Genomic DNA, 25,412 nt, shown 5'->3' on the forward strand with positions numbered 1-25,412 from the left:
AAAGGCATACAAATACACACAGAGGGTCTTTCCATCTCAAATCACTGAATATGAGGCATTTGTGCTGTGCCGGGTGTATTAACTTCAGCCATGTGAATATAATTTTCATTAAAGTAATCCTGTTTCAACTAGATGCTGTGACTAGAGGTGAAACGTTGCGAAAGCGTTAAAAATAGCTTACTAGTAATTTCAACATCCTGTAATTTTATCACAGATCAAGTTTCAACTGTCATACTATACAGACCTTATTCCCCATATAGTACATGTTTACTTTTTTAGCATGCCAGACCCACTTTGGAAAGATTGGTGCCAATATAATAAAACCGGAGGAGAGGGGAGTATACTGGAAGGAGTGGGAGGAGAACGGGGAAGGGGGTGGGGGAGCGTGGGGGAAGCGAGTACACCATTTTACATCAACACTGCGAAAATGCAATCTAGCTTGGCGGAGGACCGGCAGCTGGGTCGGAGCGAGCGAGGGCTTTGCAGTCTCTGCCTGTTCCTTGTTCTGTCGCTCTTAAGTTTCTCTGTGTTTGCATAATAGCCGTGCATGCAAACCTCGCAATGCTCCAGGGCTCCAGAACAATAAATATACACATTTAAAACCTTTATTGTCTTACCGTTCATGCCCCCGGTTTTCAACAGCTTAATTTCTGGTTGTATTTAACTAGTTTGCAAATGGATTTTTTCAGTTTCAAACTATTATTGAGGAAGCTCCCCTCCCTTTTTTTGGCGGGGGAGGGGTTGGGGGTGGGGTAGGAGTTGGTATATTATTCCTGTAGCGCTGGGTTATATAAACACATTATCATTTGAGAGCGCCCTTGGCGTCCATCAGCATTGTAAACACGTACTAGTGTATATACTTCAAAATTAAAGAATGCACACGCAGAACCGGGAGCCTGAATTCATATTCTGAGCAGACTCGCTGCTCGCATTTATTGATTTATCATGCATCGTTTATTGTTCCAGTCCGTAAATGCAGTAGCTGTCCGTTCAATATTGTTTGCAAAACCCTGAGATGTGTGTGCACTGCTCACTTGTCTTTCTGTTCTTTTTTTTTCTGAGTATTTTTTTTGCGAAGCGAACAAATGCATTAATATTTATATGTTTATATAATCGATAGCCCACTTTTCCCTTCCATGTAAATAGGCATCAAAAGATAATTTTAACAGATTAGTTCTCGAAAACATGGCAGTGAGGAAGCGTAATTTAACTATCAAACAAATCTACATGTCTAATAACAGCAAATCTGCTAAGGAGCATTAGAAAGAGGAGCAGCGCCCCGGAATCTCTGCAGGAAATGTTCTTTATATTAGACATATACAAGCAGGTCCTGTCAGATGCACAGCGGAGCTCGCTAGCTCTAGTCTCTATCAAAAATCGCATCAAACGACACCCCCGGACAAGGGAGAATGGGAAGAGGGAGATCTCATCTTCACACAGTTTTAGGGTAGATTTTATTTTTACAAACCTCCCTATACATTTCTTGCCTTGATCCATCCGCTTCCCGCCGAGATCGGACGGAGCCTTTCTCCCGATTATGAATTTGATCAACCCACATTTGGAAGGAAACATACACAGTTTTGGCAGGAGCTGAAAATTGAGATGTCAGAGAAATATTGGGACATATTTTCAATCATTTTGGTGCCTAAGGGGAGGCAAGAGTTTAGTTTTATATTGAGACATTACGCCGGCTGAAGGCAGAGAATGTTTTTCCCTGCCAGGACCTGATGCAATCCATTCAAGCCAACAAGTTTGGAGAGAATGTTGAGTTCAATCAATTCAGAACGTCGAGATGGAGCCCAACTCACTCCAGGTATTTCGCTCTCCTCCGCTCCTCCGATCCCGGCACCCCCCCGGCACCCCCCAGCCCCCCAGCTCACCCACACCTCTGCACCCACCCACACCCCCCACAAACTTTTCACTAAACTTTTATCCTCTGCATCCCCCCAAATCATTTTTATTGTTTAAAAAAATCCCTGCACTGATCATACATACATAATGTAATTTTACCGCCTCAGATGGAGAGGTGGCGGGGCGTGGGGGGGGGGGGCCGGAGTTGTTTTTTTTTTTTTTTTAAGGGAGGCAGAAAATTTGTGGGCTCTATTATTTTTCTACCCAGCTTTATATCTGTTGGCTCTTCTGTATTAAGAGTGTGGATGTCTGTGTGTAAATGTGTCTGGGAATAGACGTTTGTGCTCTGATGGCTACATTATTTATTTGGTGCTTTTTTTCCCCTGCAGTGGGTCGGCTCACCGTGTGGCTTGCACGGACCTTACATTTTCTACAAGGCTTTTCAATTCCACCTTGAAGGCAAACCAAGAATTTTGTCCCTTGGCGACTTTTTCTTTGTAAGATGTACGCCAAAGGATCCGATTTGCATAGCGGAGCTCCAGCTGTTGTGGGAAGAGAGGACCAGCCGGCAACTTTTATCCAGCTCTAAACTTTATTTCCTCCCAGAAGACACTCCCCAGGGCAGAAATAGCGACCATGGCGAGGTGATAAACTTGTATCTCCCTCTCTTCTTTCTTTATTATTTTTTCCCTAGTAATGCTTATTACAGGGCAAGCTTGAAAATACTGTATTCACTTCTGCAGGCGAGCAGGATCGACTCCTTTTTTAAAGGGGTAGCGCCACTAGCTGGGGCTCGAGTATTTTGCCATTGTCAGAGTTTGGCTGTCAGCTTTACAAAGAGCATCCAACTGCTGATTTTAGTCAAGATCAAATAACTTGTTCGAGAAGGGTTTTGTTCAAGGGTGTGTGTGTGTGTGTGTGTGTGTGTGTGTGTGTGTGTGTGTGTGTGTGTGTGGTGTGTGTGTGTGGTGTGTGATCGTTCGCTCTCCAGCTACTGCCGCTTGAACATCACATGCTTTTTGTATTTTTTGCCTTTTGAAAATTTACCTTCGCGTTTTGCTCGGTTGGAGATGGGTGGCTTTCTTTCGGTGGGTTTCGATATTGTTCACTTTTTTTTTAAAGTAAGTATTTGATATGTTTAAGAGGGCGGAAATTACGAAATGGAGGCAGAGTGAGATCAAAAGCTATTGAGTTGGCAAAGACGTGTTGAATAAAGTGATAAATGACAGGTACTGGAATAATACATTCAAATAACTTGCAGATCTGCCCGGACGGATTTCAAAGCGGTCGTGTAACCGGCACAAACACGTTAAGCATTAACAACTATCTCTCGTCCCCACCCCCTCCCCCCGACAAGCCATTTGATGTTCTAGTTTTCAATTACTCCACGCAAAGTGGACGTCTTCCAGCGCGATCTTTGGGGATGTGTGGGACGCAGACAGGGGAGAGAAGGGCAGAGGGGTGTGTGCTCGCCCACTGGCCCTGAGGGTCCGGCGTCCTCCGTGCCCAGACGGCGCTCCCGGGGAGGGTGGGGAGGAACCGAGCCTCCCCGGCACGTTTCTGGGCGGCCGCGGGGGCGCTCGCCGCGCTCCCGGGAGGACGCCCGAGGTGAGCCCGCTATCACCGGGCGCCAGGGCGGCCGTCTCTCTTCGGCTCTGTCATTTAATGTGTGACCGCAGTTCTGCGGGCTCCTGTCGTCAGCTGACCGACCTCAGCGCCGTGGTACCTACCGGGCTAACTATTTTGGGGAGGCTGTATCCACGGCGTGGCGGGGTGGGTGGGTGCACGGCCGCCTGGCAAGGCTTTGTGTTGCCCAAGCTAGAGCAGGGTAATCAAACTCAGACTTTTGAGGGCAGTAGCTCTGTGCCAGGCTCTCGAGCTTCCGTGGTAGGTGTAAGGATCTTTTTGTTAAATGAATGGTTCTCCGTTTAACTCATCCCGGAGCTCGAAGCTGCCTGCCAGTCCTTCCAGAATTCTTTGGTCTGATGGGAGTTGATTGTACTTTTGGCATCTCCGGTTCACTCCTCCCCAGGATCGATCGAATTACCCATCAGTGGTCTATGCCGGTTAATTACTGGAGTTTGTCAAAACGTTCGCCCTCGAATCTGCGTCTTCGGAAATAAGCCCCACCCTCTCCCTAACGCCTCCCCCCCTCCAGCCCCCCCCCCCCCTTCCTCCACCCTCCCGGCCAGCTTTGGGTTTTAAATGTTCACGTTTCCCGACGTCTGCCTGCAATTTTACAAAGGTGTTGTTTGGAAATACTGTGAAAAATCCTGCAACCTACCAACAGGTTGAGCTCTTTTCCCCTCCCAAGGTCTAGCACGGCCCCTTCCCCCGACCCAACTTTCCTGCGCAGCTGTCTTCCTCCCCCTCCTGATTTCTTATTATTTGCTTTTCAAATTTATTACTTCAACATGGCCTGTGATCTGGAAAAGGGAAGGATTAAATATCCAGAAAAGAGCTGGTGCCTAATAGACTTCTGACTAAACCCAGAAGGAAATTATTCAGTGTTTTATGAGATATTTTGTGGCCACGCTTTTTTAAAAAATTGAAATTGGAATATTTTTAAAGACCCCGAATTGACCCCACTTAGTCCAATTTTAATTTCTGTTGTGTAATTAAATGATAGGTTCTGATTTAAGAATTAAAAGAAATATTAGCTGAAGGTTGCCTCTTAGAATTGCTGATAGTGAATAGATATATTTTTAAACACAGGATTTTTAAAAGAAACTATTCTTTATGGGGAAATGTAAGCGAACCATTTTAATGATCTTTGCATTTCGTCACTGCTATATGAGCCATACCTGAGAAAATTAATCTTGCCATTTAAAAGTAAACTCTAGGGGGTTTGCGGAGGGAGATGGCTCTATTTATAATCCTCAGCTGCATATACATCGTCTAATATTATGCATGATTTGTTTTTTAATGCTAACACGGCTGGTAATTAGCTGTATGATTATACTTGTATATTTCATTAGGACTTTGGCTGATGTCATTGTGAATTATACAGCCATATTAAAACAATTTTCAATTGAGATAATGACACGCCTCAAAATTATGCAAATGCCACCTGCATTGTGCAAAATAATTATGACAAATGTAAAGCAGGTAGAAAGTTTCCCAATGCAGATCAGTTTTCCACCCTGGTGATGTCATTTCCCCCTGGCCTAAGTTAGTCATTCATTAGCAGAATAGCAGCAGCAGTCTCCTCTGGAGGAGAGCCTACAGAAACCAGCATTTACTGCTGGCACCTGGAGGGGGCAACAGGGCCCTCTCATTAAGACATTTGCTTTGTTTTCACTTACTCTATTAACTTGTTTATATACAGTAAAATGATTTTTATTATTGATTTTAAATAGTTTTGAATGATGCATTTGCCATTTGCAATGCATAACTGAAAGAGAAAGGTTTCTTGGTGGTGTGCACTGTTACTTGGAGAAAATGTTCAGCACATTTAATCAGCCAGTACAGTTTATTTTAAGTAACCAAATGGAGGTTAATTTCTTGATTGAGCTGACATCAGCATCCATTTCGAAAGGACAGCCAGGACTCGGTATGCTTTTTTGGTTTAAGAAAACTATTCTGTCTTTTTATGATTTCTTGAAATATAAAGACGTCAGTTCTAAAAACAGGAAAATTTTATTATTGTGCAAGATTAGAAATAGTGTCCCTGTATGGTTTGCTATAATTTGCAGAGGGTTTTTTGGTGGGGGGGTGGGAATTTTCTTACTGATCTTTGCAATTATTATGTGAGACTGGATAAGGCAGGACTTTGTATACCCATTTTACAGATGAAGACAGAGGCTTGGAGAGGTTATGTGGTTTGTCAAAGGTCACCAGCTAGACCCTGGGCCTTCTTATGCTTTAGGTTTGCTTTATTTTCCCACTGAAACTTACCCTTGAAACTAGAGCCTAAATACATCATATTATATTCTAGATGTGTGTATTAATGTGGGCAGTTCCTTGTACATTTAAAACTATGACTTGTCAGTCAGCTTTGCTAAAGGTCACCAGATATTTAGGTAGCAGAACCATTCTTATTCTAGAAAGTTCAGTTAATGCTAGCCAGTGATATGTAACAATAGCATTTACATTTCAATACTATTATTAATAATCATTAACAAAGATTACTAGTTTTAATAATTATGATAATGACTGGCCTGCTTCTATCACTGCTGCCTTCACATACTTACAGTGCTGGCTGTCACAGGTGACGTTGAGGAAAAGCATTCCAGGAAGAGTCACATCTTGATTCTGTAACTTTCTATTGGTTTGACCTTGAATAGTCATCAACACTCTGAGCCTCAGTTTCTTCAGCAGCAAAATGGGAACAATAATAAGACTATGGGTTGTTGTAAATATCAAGAGGCATGATGTGGGCAGAATTACTTTATGAACTGAAAAGTACATAAAAAGAAAAGAGTTATGATTATGGTGGTCTTTAGGTATTTGTAATTCATAAATAAAAAACATAATAACTTTTAGGTCTATGTCGAGGTTCCTGGGTCTAATCATGATACTGTCTTGAATTATTATGAAAGCGTAGAGCTGGGCCATATGCAGGGAGTGAGCGTCTTCAGTAATTACCTACAATTGCCATATTCAGCCAGTAGCTCTTCAGAGGAGGAAAATGGCAAAGTAGGCGGGTAATTGGTTGTGTTACTGGGTAATTCTGATTACATTCATTTTCAAATTGCCAAGTGCTTAATCTGTTGGCAGTATACCCTCTTAGGTGGTGTGCGAGCTTGGATTTCAGCCTGCCTAGCTATGGGCTGGAATGTACAACAAGGTGTGCTGGTCCCCTGCAACAGGAGGTGTATGAGTAAGCCAGTGATGTTGGGGAGTCAGAATCAAGCGCATCTGGGCCTTACAGATTCTCCCCTGCAGCCAGAATTTCTTAGAGTGGTTTGACTGTCACCAGCCTCCCTAGTTAAAAATGCATATTCTGGAGCCCCTACTGAAGTTAATTAAATTAGAATCTCTGGAATTGGGGTCCAGGGTTCTGCATTTTAAACAGCCTTGCTCTTGCTGTGTGATCTTGGGCAGGTTTTAAATTCTGTGCCTCAGTTTGCCAATCTGTCAAATGGAAGTATGGGTACCAAATTCCCAGGATTATGTTAAGGATTAAATGAGTTAATACATGGAAATTGCTTACAGCTGAGGTCGGCACATAGTCAGTTCTTCTATTATGGTTGACTCATTATTATTGTCATTTTTTAAAACATTTTTTATTGAGTTATAGTCATTTTACAATGTTGTGTCAAATTCCAGTGTAGAGCACAATTTTTCAGTTATACATGAACATACATATATTCATTGTCACATTTTTTTTTCACTGTGACCTATCACAAGATCTTGTATATATTTCCCTGTGCTATACAGTATAATCTTGTTTATCTATTCTACATATGCCTGTCAGTATCTATAAATTTTGAATTCCCAGTCTATCCCTTCCCACCCCCCCCAATATTATCATTAATATTAGTATTATAATTCTCAATAAAGTTTGAAGCCACTACCATGGATCTTCCTAAAGAGAGCTCTTTCTCTATGAGAGGGCAGCATCTAGGTTCATTTGCTAGAACATATAGCCAATTCAGTAACCCCTGAGTAGGCTGGCTTTAATCCATATGGTGGATTTAGCTGTGTCACCAAAATAAAAAGGCTCCACATTTTAGTACTGAAGTGTGCTGTCCATCCAGTGGATCCGTAGGGTTTTTCAGGAGATTCCCTGAGTGTATCACAGATACATTCTGAAATTTTGGAGGTTCTGGACTGGCCTTGCTCTGTCTGTGATAGCCACTCAGTCTCTGGTCTGTATCCATGAGCTGATTTTTCTAGAAATTAGATCTCCTCAGTGACCTCACTGGCCTTGGACAGTTTTTTTAACTTTTCTGAGCCTCAGTTTATTCATCTGTAAAATGGATATAATGGTCTCTGCTGGGAGAATTAGTAATAATAATGAACAGGGCCTGGCAGCCAGCATAGGACCTACACATGCAAGCTCAGCAAGTGTTGGATGCAGTTATAATAGTTATTGTTTATTTTTAGTAATGATCTTGAGCTAAGAGAAGGAGTATCTTTATTCTCTACCTGGCAGGCCCTTTAGAACTAGGGTGAGAACTGATTAATTATGTGGGGAGAATTTATTGGACTTTGACAAGCATCAGCAAACCAAGGCCTGGTGGCCAAATCTGATGGCCCACTGTCTGCTTTTGTAAATAAAGTTTTACTGAACATGGTTGGACTGTTTATATCTTGTTTACAGCAGTTCTCAGGCTACAGGGGCAGAGTTGAGTCACTGTGACAGTGACAACATGGCCCACAGAGAGGAAAATACTTACTCTTTGGCCTTTTACAGAAAAAGTTTGCTGACCCCTGGCCTATGGGGTTGATCTGAAATAAGGAGTGTGATTGCATACCTTTTTGTCTTTCTTACTTGGGTTTGAGGTCAGATCCAGTAATATAAGAAATAATTTAACATTAGTATGTCAGGGAGAGAGAACTTGGGCGTTTGGGATTAGCAGATACGAACTACTATATATAAAATAGATAAACAACAAGGTCTTACTGTACAGCACAAGGAACTATATTTAATATCTTGTAATAACCTGCAATAGGAGAGAATAATGAAAAGAACACTGAATCACTTTGCTGTACACCAGAAGCTAACACAACATTGTAAATCAACTATACTTCAAAAAGCACTAATCACAAAAAATTAACATCAAAAAATTTACATATACAAAACTGTTTCAGCATTGAGTCTAGGATATCAAAATTGGAGAATCAGTAGAATGTACTAAGTTATATGGTATGTGGTTAAGAACCCAATGCTGGTATCATCTATCTTGAGTTAGTAAAAGCCACCTGTTGAGTGTTAACCACGTGCTCAGTGCTTTGCTAGGGGCAGAGACAGATGTGAAACAGTTCATGATATGGCCCTTCTTCTCAAGAAGCTTATCAATCTTGACAGGGAAATGATATCAACACATTTTTACAAAACATGTAAAAATAATATAAGATGTTATATAATATGTTGGTGAATTGTGCTGTCAATAAATGCAGTATGTTTTCAAAGGAAGGCTCACTACATGTTTTTGGGAAAGGAACGTATTCAACTCCTCAGATCTGATTGAAGACCTACTAGGTTCTGGGCAAGGGATACAGAGTTAAAGGAGATTGGCCCAGCCCTCAAAAAGCTCTTAGTCTTCCCCTGTAGACAGATGCTGGTTATAGGAAAGCTGTCAGACTCTGTGTCTCTTAGTTAAAATAGAGATTAACTAAGATCACTTGTAGCCTTTCATGATTGTTTTGGAAGCTGGGAAGTGCTGTCTGAACCTCTGAGGTCTCATTCACTCCATGTATATTTGTAGAGCATCTGCTTTGTGCCAGAGTCTAGGCCTGGGGATACATTAGTGAACAAGACAGACAAGCATCCCTGCCCTCAGGGGGCTTACAGTCCAGTGGTCGGTTTTCACCTCCCACGTACTTTGCACATTGTGCTTAATGGGCTGCTTATCTGTGTTCTTTTCTTTGGCCTTGTCACTCCCTCTTCCCCCTCCCCACTGTAGTGCTGGTCTCAGAAACAGAGGGTTGTGCCTTATTCATCTCTGGGTCTCCCTGCAGTATGTAGTGCTCTTTACCAAGTATTTGTTGAATGACTGAATAACATAATTAAAATGCTTTCTTTCCCCCAGCCTCCTTTCTTTAAGCTCAGCCCAATTTCTTTCTCTCTGGCAGGGGGCTTATGATCTGTTATTCACCTGGGGGCCAGCTCCAGCACCGTCTCACGCTTTTTCTTTTTCTGCTGAAACCCTTGTCATTTTGCACCATAAGATGTGAAGAAGTGTAAAAGTTTTGTTTTGTTTTGTTTTAGGAAAACTCACCAAAGAAATCAGTGAATATTTGGGACTGAATGATCAGACTAGAGCCAGCATCTACATCTCTTTAAGTACTTTTCCAGACTTCAGCCATTAGCGCATTAAAAGTCAGGGCTTTGGCAATCTGTGAAAAGATGAGACTTCAGGGAAAAGGAGTCACTTCTCACCTGAGTTTTGGATGGCGGGTCCTGTGAACTAGCATGTTTTTCAGACTGATGGTCTTAACTAGGCCATGTGTTTGATAGCGAGTCAAAGTCGTAAGCAATTAAAACCTCTCTTGACATTTAAAGTGTCAGGCACATACTAAGGAGATGTTATTTTTATGAAGTACATGAGTCCATACATGTAAATGCTCAGTTATTAATTGTCAATAAAGCATACCGTTGTTCAGAGTGGCATCTAGTGATACATGACTCAGGCTCATTTATCAAAGTCTAGTTTTAACCAATATCCAGAATATAATTGCTGGAATCAGATGCATTCACTTGTCATTTTTTATAGCCAGTGTGGTTGGATATTTGCCATCTTCTACTCAGAATAATATTGTAGCTAGTGATTACCCGTTGGCTTGGCTTTCAAATAAATTTAAAACAAATTTATCGATTGTTGGCTTGAGGATTCATTTGCCTCTCAGAAATGTGGTCACAGATTCCTGCGTTTCTTGAAAAATCTGCCGCTGTGCCCTTACACAAGGATGGCTTTTTCCAGCCACACCGTGATCTTTGCTGCCTTCCTGGAGATTAGAACCCGGGCCTTGGCCTTCAAAGAGCATGCCTCACATCCTGGACCATGAGTGTCTGTATTGACAACACATTTCAAATGTGCAGATGATGATGATTATTGAAAGGGTGCTTTAGAATCATGCTAATGGCATCTGTCTCCAGAACACACTCGCGTAAATTAATTCTGCTTTGAAAATCAGATGCACTGTTAGCAGCATTAAAGATGGATATTTGACATTTATCACACAGACTAGGCCGTGTGGTTTAATGGCATGAATTTTTTGTAGAATCTGTGTGGCTGTATAAATAGATGCACAGGGGTGGGTGTCCTTGCACATGTGACCATCAAGTTCATGGTCTCAGCTCCATCCTTGAGCCACAGTGAGAAAAAGGAGGGATACCACATGTTGGTAGTCAATCTAGTGGCCTCATAAACATCTTTCTCATGACTCTGAACACACCCGGGCTGTGATACACATCCCTCCTCCCCACAGTTGAGTTCCAAGCCTGATCAGTGGCACTAAACATTAAACTCTTGTCTTTGAGAATAATAGGCTTTGCTTTCTACACCCTCAAGCATGTTGAGCTACTGTGCAGGCTGGAAAATAAAAATGTTCTAATTGTGTCTTTTAAATAAGCATAGGAGTGAATTAATTAGACCATATTTTGTCTTTAGTTGCTTAGTTACACAATAGTATTCCTGAGCACGAGTAAGACAAATTGGCTCTTTTTGTGCTGCCTGTCCCTTAATCATAATTACTGTATTGCTTAGGAGAGTAAAGCATACATAGATTTTGAATTTTTTATTAATAGTCAAAAATATGCATATGATATATAAAGTATATGCTGTTCAACCTGTTTTATATGCTTTTATGCGGGAAGAAGTTTTATTGTGGTGGTAACATTTGCATTAGTTGCTCAAAGATGTAGTTCTGGGAAATACATAATTGAAATGTTTTTGAATTGCTTTTTCTGGCCTTTTCAATCTTATTCAAAATAATAGTGCCTCCAGTCCTAGAGCAGTCATTCTCACTTGATTTAACATCTTTCTCTGCACTGTGCGCTGCGCCCAGTTTAACACTGCAGAGCCTACATGAGGTTCTGTGATTCTTGGGCCTCATACGTTGTGTCTTCTTTTTTGGGGTTCATGCTGTTAGGGGGTCGGTGGGGCAGGGGAGCCACAGAGCGCCCGCATCCAGCAGCCGCTACTCCAATGCCCTTCACTCTTGATGCCCTCCCACGTTCCTTGCAGAAAGGCTCCAGGGTTGGAGATCATAAGAGTTTGTTTTAGCTTGGGCTGGACCCACTATGTACTTGCCTTCTAGGGCCTTGCAAAATTGCTTCTATGGCTTATGGAACTTGGGTTTCTAGCCCCCTCTCCCCACCCTCCACCAAGGAGGGCAGCAAGAGTTGGGCAGCTTGATATAGTTACGGAACAATGGCAGAGTCTGGCTGAAGACCCAGGATGCGTGCTGGGTAAATGTATGTGAAAATCGACCCCATTGTTCTGTTGTATTTGAAAAGCAAGTAAATTATTTACAGATATTTGCTAATTAAAGCACATGTTGTTTTACCAGCACAAAAGAACACAGTATAACTGGAGACAAAGAACTAAGTGTGAATAATTTAATCGTGCTAATTCTGTGTGTTCTTCTTGAGGAATAGGCTTTAAAATTATGTACATATATATACAAATTCAAGTATGTGTCTGTATCTATAGATATGCATGCATGGGTGTGTGTGTGTGTATGTTCCCACAAGGGAAGCCTTGCATGCTACAGAGATCACAGACCAAGTTAGCATCCAGTTACTGTCACTAGGCCTGCCCCTCACTCCCTGTGGAACACTGGAGATGGAAATCTTTTTGACAGAATACTGCTTTCCCTTTAGTCCAAACTTTGTGTGCCATCATCTCGTTTGAGCTCAGCTCTGAATACTATTGGAAAAAAGCAAACTAGCCGGATGTTGTACCAGGGAATACAGATGTTCTCACTCATTACCTGGTCCTGAGACTTTCCTCAATGACGGGCCCAGGCTTAGTTGTTTTTCTTCTGTGATGACCCAACTTTGGCAACATTCTGATTAGATATTTGCATTGTGGAAAGAGGGTGGCTGATACGCAGTGAAGGGGTCCCATGCAGAGAAGATTGTGATAGCGTTCTGAGACCTCCTGCTGGAACTTTGGCTTGTCTGTGGGTGTAGCTGGTCCCTCCACCTCTGTGTCTGCACAGACACGTGTGGTTTTAGACGGGACTGGCCGGGCAGCTCTTGGCATTGTTGATAAAGATGACCAAGAAGACTTGCCATGGTTAGCTAAGAAAAAGGCCACAGACATTTTAATAGACTCACTGGATATTCAAGAGAATAAGTTCAGCCCCATTTATTTAATCGATGCAGAGACTAAGGCTCAGAAAAATATTGAGCATGTGATCAGAGCTAGTGAGTGATAAGCAGAACAAGAACCCAGTCCCTCAGGCACAGTGTTCTGCTGCTTTGGGGTGGGGCTGCTCTCTTACACTCTGAAAAAGGCAGGCAAATGTTTCCATGGGTGTGTTCAGGTGGGTCATTCCAGTGCCCTGTCTTACACTGGTAGATGGTGCCTCTGTGGGACATCTAGTTTTATAAAACCACTAATGGAGAGTGTGGCTTTTATTCTAAAGACAAGATAATTCCCAAAGGGTGAGTGATTACACAGAAACCAGGCTTGAGATGCAGTGTTCCTCCTAGGCTAATATTACCTTCATTTCCAAATTCTTTTCTGGAACCAGGAGGGCCCTCTGATAGGGATATTTACATTGATTTAAGAAAAGCCTGCCAAGATGGCACTCTTGGTGATAGACAGAATTGGCATTTCTACCACCATTGATATTCGTGGATGGTGTCTTTCATTCAGAAATGTTTATTGCATGCCTATTACGTGCCAATTCTCTCACAGTGACTAATACACAGATAAAGATGTCTGTTCTCATAGACCTTACTCTCCTGTAGTAAGAAGGAAAAAGCAGCTTGACTGATTTATCCAAACTGGAGAAAACCCATCTCCATACATTTGAGTCTTAGAACCACATTCACACGTCCTTCTTCCAGAGTGTTTTTCCTTCTCATCTTTATGAACACACAACCCAGAGAAAATATCCCAACTTTGTTTCCAAAACCATTTGCAAAATTTCCATCCACACTGTTTTCAATGAAGTCACAACATTCTTTGTTTGTTGAGTAGCTGTTAGTGTCAGGCATTGCATGTATATTAATATAGAAATTAAATACTCATTTAATTCTCAAAGAAATCCTCTAAGGTTGGTACTATTGTGACATTTCCACGCTTTAAGTTGAGGCAGCTGAAGCTAAGAGAGGTGTTAATTTGCCCGTGCTCGCATATAAGTAAGCCTCAGAGCCAGGATTGAAAACACCAGGTTCTCCTTATTTCTGCCAGGTGACCTCCATGTCCCCCTATAACTTCAGAATCTACTGAGAACTAAAATTGGGATTTTCATTATATCCTGACCCATTCTCTCCTTGAGCCTTTATGAAGTTTCTTTTGGTCCTTCATTTATTTATTCAGCATATGGTTCTTGAAAGCTGCTACCCTGCTGCCGAGGAAGCTGCAGTCAAATTGGCTGTTGACGGGTACTCAGATAATTTGGTAATAATAGGGAGCACCTGTGCCCGGGCTCTTTAAGTCCCGCAACCACGCGAAGCACAGGGCACCTCTCGCGAGTTTCACGAGTTTCACGGGAGAGGAGACTCGGCCCCAGTCCCGCTGCAATGGCTTGTGTGCGCCGGCCGCGCTGGGCCCCAGAGAGACAGGTAGGGAACCAGGCAGTCCCGCCTTTGCGGGCTTTTTGTTGGGTGTGGAGCACAGGCGTGCTTTGTGGAACAATGGTTTAAGCGAAAGGGTGATTCTGTGGCGCGGTGGGTGTGATGAACGAAACAACAGGGACCTGTGGCACAGGTGCCTGACCTTGGCAGGAGGGTCTGTGGAGGCATTTTGGGAGAAATAACGTTTGAAATCAGGGCTGAAGAGATTCTGGTGAAGATTGGGAGGTTTCTTGGCAGGACATGGCGGCGGGAGAATCCTCCCTTCAGAATGATTTCTGGGCTGAGCCTAATCTTGGCAAATCCTGTAAACAGGTGAGAGGTGCCTGCTGACGCCCACAGGAGGCACCTACATAGCATCTTCGGAGCTGATTTACACTATTTGGCTAGCTATGGAAAAGTAGAAAACAGGTTGGCAAACTAAGGCATACAGGCCAACTCTGGTGCGCTGCTTGTTTTGTCAATAAAGTTTTATTGGTACATAGCCACAGCCAGTTGTTTGCAAATTGTCTTTGGCAGCTCTCACAGTTCGCAGAGCTGAAAAAGTAGTTGCTACAGAGACCGTATGATGCACAGAGCCTAACATGCATCTGCTACCTGGCCCTTTATAGAAAATGTTAGCCTGACCTCTGGTCTGAAATGATATTAAAAAGTTTACTGTTAATAAATTAAAATATTAATTAATAGTAAAAGTAGATGCCACCGGCTTCATAGGGCCCTTTTGTTTACTCCTCACAATCATAACCTTGTGAGGTATGTTCTAGAGTCATCTCATTTTGCAGAAGGGAGGCCTGAGAGGTTAGGAAACCTGTCCAGGTTTCGTTCATCAGGTAATTGGACACTGAATGGGAACTCAACCTGTCTTGATTCTGGAACACAGAAGGCAGAAACCTTGCCCTGTCCTGCTGACAAGACAGGGACACAGGGGCTATATCAGAAAAGGGGTGTGAAATTTGCAGACGTTTTCCTCTGGAAAGTAAAATAGCACAAATGTTGGGGTCATCTGTCAGGGTCCTGCTTGCAAGCCACCTCCTCTGTGATGTCTTCCACTGACGGTGTGGGATGGGAGGAGTGGGGAGGTGGAGGGAAAGGGGCCTGGAGAAGAGGCACAGGTGTAAATGTCCAGGGGGCTGGTCAGGGAGGACAACGTGGACTGAGCTGGGTCTGGGAGATAGTATGATGCTTGGGGGAACTGGGGAGCATGTGACTCACCTCAGTGTAGTTCATTAGGTTCTGCAGATCATTGTGAGGTAGCAATGTTGTTTGATATTTCCAGACCTTTCCATTTTCAAGAGGGGTGCCAGAAAGCCAGATTTTTGTGTGGTTTTAATTGGCAGGTCCATACAATCTTTTAAAAAACACTGTGGGCCAAACAAAACATGTCTTCAGTCTAGATGTGGCCCACAGGCTGCCACCTTGCACTCTCTAGTGCAAAGCTGTGGATTATTGCAATTTTTAAAACGTTCTCATTTTTGGCCCCCTTTCTATAATAGAGCAAAAGGAACCTATTGGTCCTAAAGGGGCAGTAAAGAAAGGAGCAGGGGCAGACCAGTGGACAAAGCCCTCACCATGCTCTCCGGCCAGAGCTCCAGAGTCTGGAGGAATGGAAGGAATGGATGGTCAAGAGAACTGGGCTCTGTCCTGGGACCCACAGTTAGGCCTCAGGAAGGGTACAGGGATTGAGATGTGGGAGGAAAGAAGTGCATATTGGGAAGGTGGCTTGGAGAAGAGGAGCTTGTGATCAGGCTCTTGAAAATACCCAGGGCTTTCAGGGGTGGAGATTTTTGAGGATTGAGAATGCAAGCTGGGTGAGATCCTTGGTGGGTGAAGCCATAGGCAAATAGGAAGGTGGGACATTCCACTATTGGATATGGTCTGCATTCTGCAGGAGAACAGGGGTCTGGTGGACAATGAGGCTGACTCAGACCAGAGCTTGGATTGTCTAGCAGGTGAGTTTGGATTTGAACCTTTAGGCCTAGCTGATTAATAATTTCACATGTGTGTTTTTTCTTTCTAGTTAGAATATAAACTCTTCAGTCTTAAAGCTTGGTAGAAACCACATGTGCATATTTACTCTGCCAATTAGTAACTACCTGTCATCTTGGTCGATTACATAATCTTTTTGAGATCTCAGTTTCCCTGTCTGCAAAATGGACTGATCTTGCTGAGCTGTGGCTATCAAAGGAGGTTTATATGGGCAAGAAGCACCACACTTTGGCCTGGCTAATAATAGACCCAGGCCTTTAGCAGAGCTAGTTTTAGACCCTGCCTTTCCTGCTCAGGGATCAAATCTTGCCTCCCTGAAGTCTGTCATGGTGCTAAGACTGTTAATAGCCTCTTAATAAGTAATTTATTGGTTGAGTCACTGGATTATTAACTATTGTTTGAAAAAACAATAACTAAGAAAATTATCAATTTAAATAGAGATAAGCTTCCTGGTTCTCCATCTGTCCCAAGAGATTTTTCTTGTGTTTAGGTTCAGAGTTTTTGATTCATGTTTGAGATTTCCAATCACTGTGAAGGGGACACCCTAAAATCCATTCTGCTCTATTTCATTTGGGTCTTAAAGGACTTTTAGAGGGGCATCTCTTCCATCAGCCACAAGAAAATAAAATGAGATGGGAGTCATGAGACAAAACCTACCTTTCAGATGTCCCATCTGAGTGTGCCAAAGAAAGTTCAAACCTGTTGCCTTTCAGATCCCTCCCCTTTCATGATGCAACCTCCAGGAAACCTGGTGTCGGTCTGTTGAATGTACACAACATTGAATTTATTTTAAATACCCTCACTTTCCCCCTATTTTTTAAAAGCCTCTTCTAGTTCCTATTCTTCAGAACACCACTAATTTGGAAATTTGTGTCACCTCCTTGTCATCTCCTCTTCCTTTTCTTTCGGTGGTGGTAGAGAATGTAGTCCAGGCCAGCTCCTTTAAGACATGTGATGGTTCCCATATCCTAAGATGCCAGGTTCTTTTAAAAAGCAAAAAGCATCAGTAAAAGGATGTAAAGGGATAGGGTCCCAGCTAAAGTGGCTGGGGGATGTTAGAAGAAGGATCTTCAAAATAGAGGCTGCCTGCTGGGCCATTAAATCCTTTTGCTTTGGGTTAATCCCACAGTGTATATCAGATTTCTAGAATTCTTATGAAAACACTGCTGAAGTACTCAGGCCCCTCACCAGATTATTCCAAAATCTGGTGTACATGGGTTCTAAATACAGGAAATAATTGAGTTCTGTATGTCTTAAGTGAAATAATCTGTTCCATTCTGTTTTTTGTGAATATTCTCCAAAATAGTCTAATTGTTTTGTGCTCCCAGAGGCTGAATGTGTATTCAGCAACAATGCATTAGGTTGTAAAATACACATCCTCAACTATCTGGGCAGGCAAAAAGAAGGTTCTAGTGAAAGGGCTGAAGACGTTTTTTTCTAATGCAAATTGTATGAATCACACATAGGGTAGTGTCTTTTAAAATTATCAATAGGCTCTTTTTTTCTTTACATATAGGTCCTATTTCTCACTCCACATTTTTGATGTTACTAGATCAGTAATTCAATAGACAGCCAAGCAGGTGTTCAAATCACTCCTGACCTCCAGAATTCCTTAAATGACCCCTTGAAGCAGTGGAGTGAAAACATTCTCAGCATGTCAGAATATTGAGATATCTCAGTTGCCTTAATTTTTTTTTTTTTTTGGCCTTAATTTTTAAAGGCTCTTTTCTGCTTTTTTTTTTTCCCTTCTCTTTTTAAGCAAAGAGAAGCCTTGCCTTGATCTTAGACATAACGATTGGAGGATTGTGTGTCTCCAGGACCTGCAGGTTATACATATAGGCAGCAGAGTTGTCTAACTGGTCAGCTGTGCCAAGGGTCTTTAAGAGATGAATCTTGAAAAGGTGGGAGGAGGAAAAGCAAGATGAGGCTTGGGATTCTTCTGTGGTAGCTCAGGATATAATATAAAATTGCTCTTAAAAATGTAATGTTTGCATTTTTAAACATAGGCCTTTTGACTGCAAACTTTTATTCAATTCAATTCAACCAATATTTATTAGTATACACAGGATACTGTGGGAATGATGACGAGATGAGTAAGATTGGCCCTTCTCCCTCTAGTTGCTTAGAGAAGATAAAGCATAAAGCTAGCCTTACTTTGTAAGCTTATATTTTACTTTGCCCCTTCCATCCTGAAAGGAATGCTTACATTATTCAATAGTATTCTTGGAAATTTCTATGGATACCCGAAAAAGAAAAGAGCTCTTGTATAGGCAGTTGTTTCAGAATTTAGGCAGTTTGCATGAAGCATTTTTCCATTGGTCTGTCAACTTCCTAGCAGAAATTCATCTAAATTCCAGGCACAGTTGAAACTGGTATTTAGCACCTTATTTCACAGACTTTTATTTCATTGTCACACAAAAATGTGTAAATGTATCCCATGTTAAAAGATGAGTATACTAGCTAGCTATTGTTGTGTATCAAATTACCCCAAATTTATTGTCTTCAGTCAATAAATTTAACAGTCATTAGTCACTGTTTCTGTAGGCCAGGAGTCTGGGTAAGTCTTAGCTAGGGTGCCTCTGGCTCCCTGTCTCTCAAAGCTACAGTTAGGGTGCCTACCCAGGCCTTAGTCATCTCAAAGCTCTCTTGAGTTAGAATCAACTTCTGAGCACACTCACTTGTCTGCCTCTGGGCTGTTGGACTGAGACCCTCATTCCTTGGTAGCAGTTGACCTTGGCCAGGCCATCTCCAACATGGAAGGTGACCTCCCTCCCAGTGTGCAAGCGAGACAGAAGCCACAGTCCTTTCGTAATGTAATCTCAGAAGTGTCATCCCCTCACTTTTGCCTAGGTGTGTTTGTTAGACATGAGACGTTATGTCTGGCCCACACTCAGCGGGCAGGGTCCACACAACGGCATGAATACAAGGAGGTGGGGATCACTGGGTGTCATCTGGAGGCTGCTCCCTACAATCAGCAATGCAACTAACCCCTTTAGTATAAAGCTAGTCTGATGAGAGAAGGACGATACCCTTCTTACCCTGCCTTGCAGTTTTTCTCCTTTTGTTGTTATTATGTATTCTCCTTGGGTGGTCGTTCCAAACACCTTCCTACTCTTGGGTATTTAATTATAGATGATGTACATGGTAGGTAGCAGATTGCTTTAATCTTTTAATTAAAGATTTGTTAGTCTTAGAGCATGTCAGCAAGTGATATTGGGTCTTTCTTAAACCTAATGGTCTTGATCAGTGTATTTGAGGAGTTTTGCTGGAAAGGGCATTGTGTCTGGTGTGATGATGAGTCTTCAGAGAGAAGGGGGAAAAGAACCCTATAGCTGGTATAAACAGGCTTCTAAGTGCGTAAGATAGGTATGTTTCATGCACAGTGGCCAAGGAGGGGCATTAAATCAGGTTGACACATTTGCATGTAAAGAAGACCTGAACATCCCAATGAAAGGGATTGTTGTCCCAGTTTGTTTCTAACGAATGTATCTACAGGAGATAAGCATCTCCTACCCTCCCTTCAACTTTGTGCATATGTCAGGGAGCAGCTGGCCTTCCTGTCTTTTAAATTCTGTGGAAATTGGCTGTTTTGTGGGAAAACTCATCTATTTCTCTTTCAGGGAAGATGCAGCTTGATTTTCAATAAAGTGCTTAGAACATACCTATGTAAGCATTAACGGTTTGAGAAAAGGATAGCATTAAGCAGATTCTGATCAATTTTTAATAATGGAGATGGGTTTATGGGGTAGCTTCCATGCTAAGCTGCTGGAAACTTAGAGAAAAAGAGTTTGGATTCAAATTTAGAAGAATGCATCAGATATAAGATGTATGTATGTTGTGTGTGTTTTTTTTTCTTTTTTTAACCTTGAATTTGACGGTGCACGATGTCCTTCCCAGCGCCTGTGTAGCCTCTGTTCCCTTTGCGTGCAGTGTCGTGTTCTTTCCCACCCTTCCTTCCTCTCTTAACCTTGCTAGTTCCTTCTCTTCCTTAGGGTCCTAGCAGAGACCTTCCCTGACCATCTGATTTGCATTCATCCCCAGTTCTACCCTTGGTCTCCTATTATTGCCTGTTCTAGTTCTTTTGCCTCAGATTTTATTATCTGCCTTTCTCCGCCCCTCCAACACCCACGCACAGCACTCCCCTACATCCCCCGCCCCGTACTGTAGGCTCTGGGAAGGTAGGGATCTTTTTTGTTTTAATTCCTGACTGTAATCCCAAGGCCTCACATACAGTTAATGCTCAATAAATGTTGAATGAATGAAATCACTTACGACTGTTTCACATTATACAGATCACACTGAGCTGAGGGCTCTCATTTACTGTCTGTGTCCTGTGTCCCCTGCCCCCACCAGACTCCTGCCCAGGAGTCGGGGCTTCTTCCCCAGCCCCTAGCTGTTCCTAGAGCCTAGTGTGGCTCAGAGGAGACACTTAGGATGGTGAGAATGAAAGAGTGAATGGATTCTCTGGCAAACGACTAGCGAGTCACCTTTATTTCCCAGGCAGGAAACAGGGAGCCCTGGGCACTGTGTGTTTCTGAAGGGCAGCACCAGGTTCTTACTCATCCTTATCTCTCACGCCTAGTACTCAGCCCCATGCCTGGCACGGAGCAGAGTCAGTACAGGTTAATTGGCTCAGACTGAGTTGAGTTGGGGAAAGGCTCAAACAAAATCCCTCCTGACAATAACATAGGATGCAGCTCAGCCTGTGAATGCTCAGCTTGTGATGGCTCCTTCTGGATTCCCTTCTGCGACTGTTTTGTCAGAATACCCAGTAGCATGCATGCATTCACTCACTCACTCACTCATTTATTTATTCTTTAAGCTCCACCTGGGAGTGTACAGGATATCAGAAGGCATGGAAGGCAAGTTACAGCCCTGCCTTCAGACAGCTTACCTTGAGGAAAACTTGGGCTTTATTCTCTGGCTTATACAGCCTCCCTGAGGTGGCAGAAGAGTTGGAATCAGACAGTTGTAGTTGTTCATATCTGTCCTCTGTGTTGGCCTCCACACCACAGTCTTTGAACAAGAGTAGAAAGGTCACCAACTGTGGTTGCAAATTGGCTCTTGTGTTAATCCTGGCTTATTCAAAAACACTATTTTTCCAAACTGAGTTTAGAGCTTTTGATTGAAGCCTGAATCATTAACCGTGGCAGAGCATATCACCATATTGGAAAAACTAGAACTTAAAAATACAAAGCCCCTTTAAGTAATCCAATATAGGATAATTACATTATTAAATAAAGCTGTGGGTCTCAAATTATTCTGTTGCCATTGAACATGTGAGGATAATAATGTGAACTGTGCTAAGTGAACGGAGCAAAAAAAATGTTTAACAAAAGGGAGCATGTCTAAATCATATGTTTACATTTAAATAAAGGCTACGCAAAACAGGAAGTTTTACTTGGTTTCTGCATTAACGTGTTCTAAATAGGCGTAAGGCTTTCAGTGATTCTCTGTGAAGACTGCTCTGCTCATTAATGACAGCTGCATATTGAGATTCTGGGCCAGACTGCCAATAACCTTGGAAAGTTGAGATGGCATCTCCCATGATTTCCATATACCAACAGGGGCAGAAGTTTTCTTCCTCCTTTTAGGGTCTTTATTTTAGGCCCTGCTGAACTTTATACCTGGGCAGAATGTCATGTGCCCATAAAACTATGTGAAAAAAAGATCAGTAGGTGTAAAGGTAATGGTTTGAAGTCACTCAGCGTATTAGAACATGTGGATTGAGTGGTGGTGGAGTTTGGGTTTTATTACTGTTTTTGCTTTTAGAAACTGTTCTTATAGGTAACTCAGCTGAGCTTTAACACTGGAATTGGATTCATTTATCTTCTTTTGCTTATGTTTTAATGGCCAGAGCTAAGTATGTGGGTGCCACGTTGGTTTTCATTATGGCACCCTGAAAAGAGTTAAAAAAAAATACTCTGGAATTAATGCCCTATTAATTTGGCTAAAGGAAAGGTAGGCCAGCTCAGCCATTGACTTATAGCATCTTGGGTACATACCAAATGTTTGCCTGTTTAGAGAAGAAACTGGAATGCATTTTCTTGCTTTCTATGTAAATTGTTTTTAATTTTAGGAAACAAAAAAGATGCATGGATGGTAAATCCAAAAGGAAATAAATGGAACCGGGAATTAATGAGAGGATGTTCCTGGGGCTTTCTTTAGGGATGGCCTTCTGGTCAGCGGCGCAGGCTGTAGCCTAACAGGTTTTAGATTAGCGTGTATTAAAAATGTATTTAGGAACATAAAATATTTAGGATTTTTGAATTACTTGTTTGATACGCAAATGCCTTTGGCTATGCCATGAAGGATGGTCACATTACATTTGACAGACCGTGCCTCAGAGCAGTCTTCTGTTTGCTTACTTCCTCTAATTGTGCCAGGATGGATTTCCAAAACTCACTGAGCCACAAGCGTCTGGTGATTGGGAGGGAAAAGTTTGGAAGAGATGGGGCTGGCTTGGGAAATAAGAACCGAATACACTAATGAGCCTCCATGGCAAATCTGTTTCATCATGTTAAGGGAGTCAAATTAAACCTTAGCATACTTGAGAGTATATCTTCATCACTCAGGCAATAGAAAATTCTTCACGTTATAAACTAGAACACGCGTGGTGATCTCTGTAGTCTTACTTTTGAGACAAAAACACAATACAAATTTAAAAAATTAAAATCCTTTTTTTTGCAGAATGACTTCAGATCATACCCACCTCAGGAACTTGGTGGGAGGTAGGGGAAGGTTCAGTTATCCCAGGATAGGAGTAGGTTGGAGTGTTCCTACTATAAAGGCTTAAGACACCCAATTTCTCAGACGATAGGGCTACCAAGCTGATTTCTGGGTGTACTTCAGTTTTCTATAAAATGGGCCTGAGAACAGCTACCTCAGAGTCCTTAAGGGATCAGACAAGATAATGTCTGTGAAATTCATAGGTGAGTGTCTCAGTCAAGTAAAGCATCTTACAGTTTTCTATTGCTGTATCCTTGAGGGTTGAAGAGAGTAACTTAGAAGCCTAGACATTGCTCTCTGGCCCAACTTTGCTTTGGAGGTACCCAGCAGAAGCTACAGGGATATTGTCCCCAAACAAAGAATTAAAAAGAGTTAGGAACATATACAGTTGCTCACAGGTGACATCTGAAGACCACTCACCCTCATTCCTTCATTTTCAGTTAAGGTGATACTATGTAAAAATAGTAATAGCAGTCATTTCTTGGATGCCTGCTCTGTGTACTAGAACAACTTCAACATCCTAACTATGCTTTGAGGTGGGTTCTTTTATCCTGTTTCCCGCCTTTTTAAGATGAGACTTTGGCAAGATAATGTCATGTCCCAAGGTCAATGCTGACATTAAACACAGTAGAGCTGCCTTTGAACCCGGGTCCATCAGGCTCAGAAACCAGTCCTTTCTCAGCTATCTCTTAGTTTCTCCCAACATGGACAAGCCAGACATGAGGTACCATTAAACAACTATTTGTGGAATGCTTTGGGCCCAGCATAATCTGTGGCTCTTTAGGAAGTACAAGAGCAGTAGAAGCTAAACAAAGGTATTTGCCATTAAAAAGTCTTTGCAATTTTGGGTGTTTATTGTAGGAGGCAGAATTATACAATTCAATATCAAATACTGACGCCTAACAAAGAGCTAACATTATGTCACAGGTAATAAGCACAGAAATTCCCACTCTGGGGGCCAACTTAGGGTCAATACCATTTTATTTTGCCGAATGAGGACATTAAAAAACAGCTATTACCATCAATTGCCATCCTCATTTGAGAAGACAGAAAGGATATTGTAACACCAGATGAAAGGATAGATGAAGTCTTCAGCAGAAAGAGTGTGCAGGGAGCCCCACCAGGTCAATGCTGCCCCTTCTCTCTGCCCTGGAGGGCTCACCTGTGCGCCTCCTTCATCAGAGCTTCTGGGTCCTATGGCTTCCAGTGAGGTTCCCCATAGAAGGTCCCTGCCAGAAGAGGGAAGAGAGTGAAGACAGGTATTGATTCCCCATTCTTTCCTGTGAGGTTCCTCCGGGCTCTTGGTGTCCCTCTCAGGAAGAGTCACTGCTATTGGTAGAAGGGCTGCTCCGATCCTGGTAACCATCCCTCCCACCTTTGACCACTTGATCTAGGAGTGGTGATAGCTGAGCTGCTGTTAGCCCTGCACTGGCTATATCTTAGGGTATCCTACCAACATCTTTGTCATTAGTCCCTTTGTAAAACCCTCTTTGGATGATCATCACTCATGTATTCCATCTGTTTCCTATTGGCATCCTGACTGATGCAAGGATAGTCTAGCAAATGGAGCTTCATGAAACGCTCACTGCATCGTCTTCATTTGTTTCATTTCACCACTGACCAGTGAAAGCCTCCTCTTGTTGACCCACATTCCCATTCTCTCTTGCCTGACTTTCTTGGATCTCTGAATGGCAACCACACGCCTGTAGAGCGAAACCTTTTACTCCCTCTGTAGGTGCCCTGTTAGCAGAACACCCTAATGTGTCACAGGGAGAGTGGTTGTGCAGATGGGTAGGTGCCTTGGATAGCAGGTATCTGAGGGAGGCTTGAAGGCAAGGAGTGGCCAACACAGCCAGGCCCAGTGCTGGCACTTCCTTCCCCTGACCTGAGTCCACAGGGCACGTCACAGGTGCACGTGCCTGATCAAAATGGTTAGGGCACAAGCTGTGGTAGTTGCTGCTGGCCTTTTTAAAAGTTGACACTTAATAGTTTTTCTTCATTTTGTTTGTCTTGATGAAAATTTCCCACTCTTGCGAGAACCAGTTAGACTGTGATTTTGATTTCACAGTTTATTTAGTGGACATCACCTGTTGATGTTTTGTGTTCCCAACATTGATCACTTTTCAACTGCTACAAAGAACACTTTAAAAATCGAGGATATTTGGGAGGATTAAGGTGAATTTGCCATGTTTTCCTGTTCTCATTCTACCCAGTCCCTGACAACTCCTCTGATAGTTACGCTGAGTGTTTATTGCCCTTTGGATTACATTAACATCACAGAATTGAGCTCTCCTCAGCAATGGTCTGTTCCTGGGTACCACATGGTGTTATAGGGAATGTTCTATTCATGTCCTATCTCTTGTAGAATGATATATTAGTGAAAAAAAGTTTATCTCTGTATAACAGAGGCCCAGAATTAAAGTTG

General features: G+C 42.5%; 1 protein-coding gene across 1 annotated transcript in view; it reads left to right on the plus strand.

Annotated features, from left to right (window-relative positions):
* Positions 1–1,699: 1,699 nt before the first annotated feature.
* The window catches only part of ARID5B (AT-rich interaction domain 5B), a 173,426-nt gene continuing 149,713 nt past the window's right edge, over positions 1,700–25,412 (plus strand). The window contains exons 1-2 of the mRNA XM_010957934.3: positions 1,700–1,813; positions 2,241–2,495. Coding sequence (XP_010956236.1) covers positions 1,793–1,813; positions 2,241–2,495 — 276 coding nt within the window. The 5' untranslated portion in view covers positions 1,700–1,792. The remainder of the gene's footprint in view (positions 1,814–2,240; positions 2,496–25,412) is intronic.

This window comes from Camelus bactrianus, chromosome 11, assembly GCF_048773025.1.
Source record: "Camelus bactrianus isolate YW-2024 breed Bactrian camel chromosome 11, ASM4877302v1, whole genome shotgun sequence".
NCBI classification, from domain to species: domain Eukaryota; kingdom Metazoa; phylum Chordata; class Mammalia; order Artiodactyla; family Camelidae; genus Camelus; species Camelus bactrianus.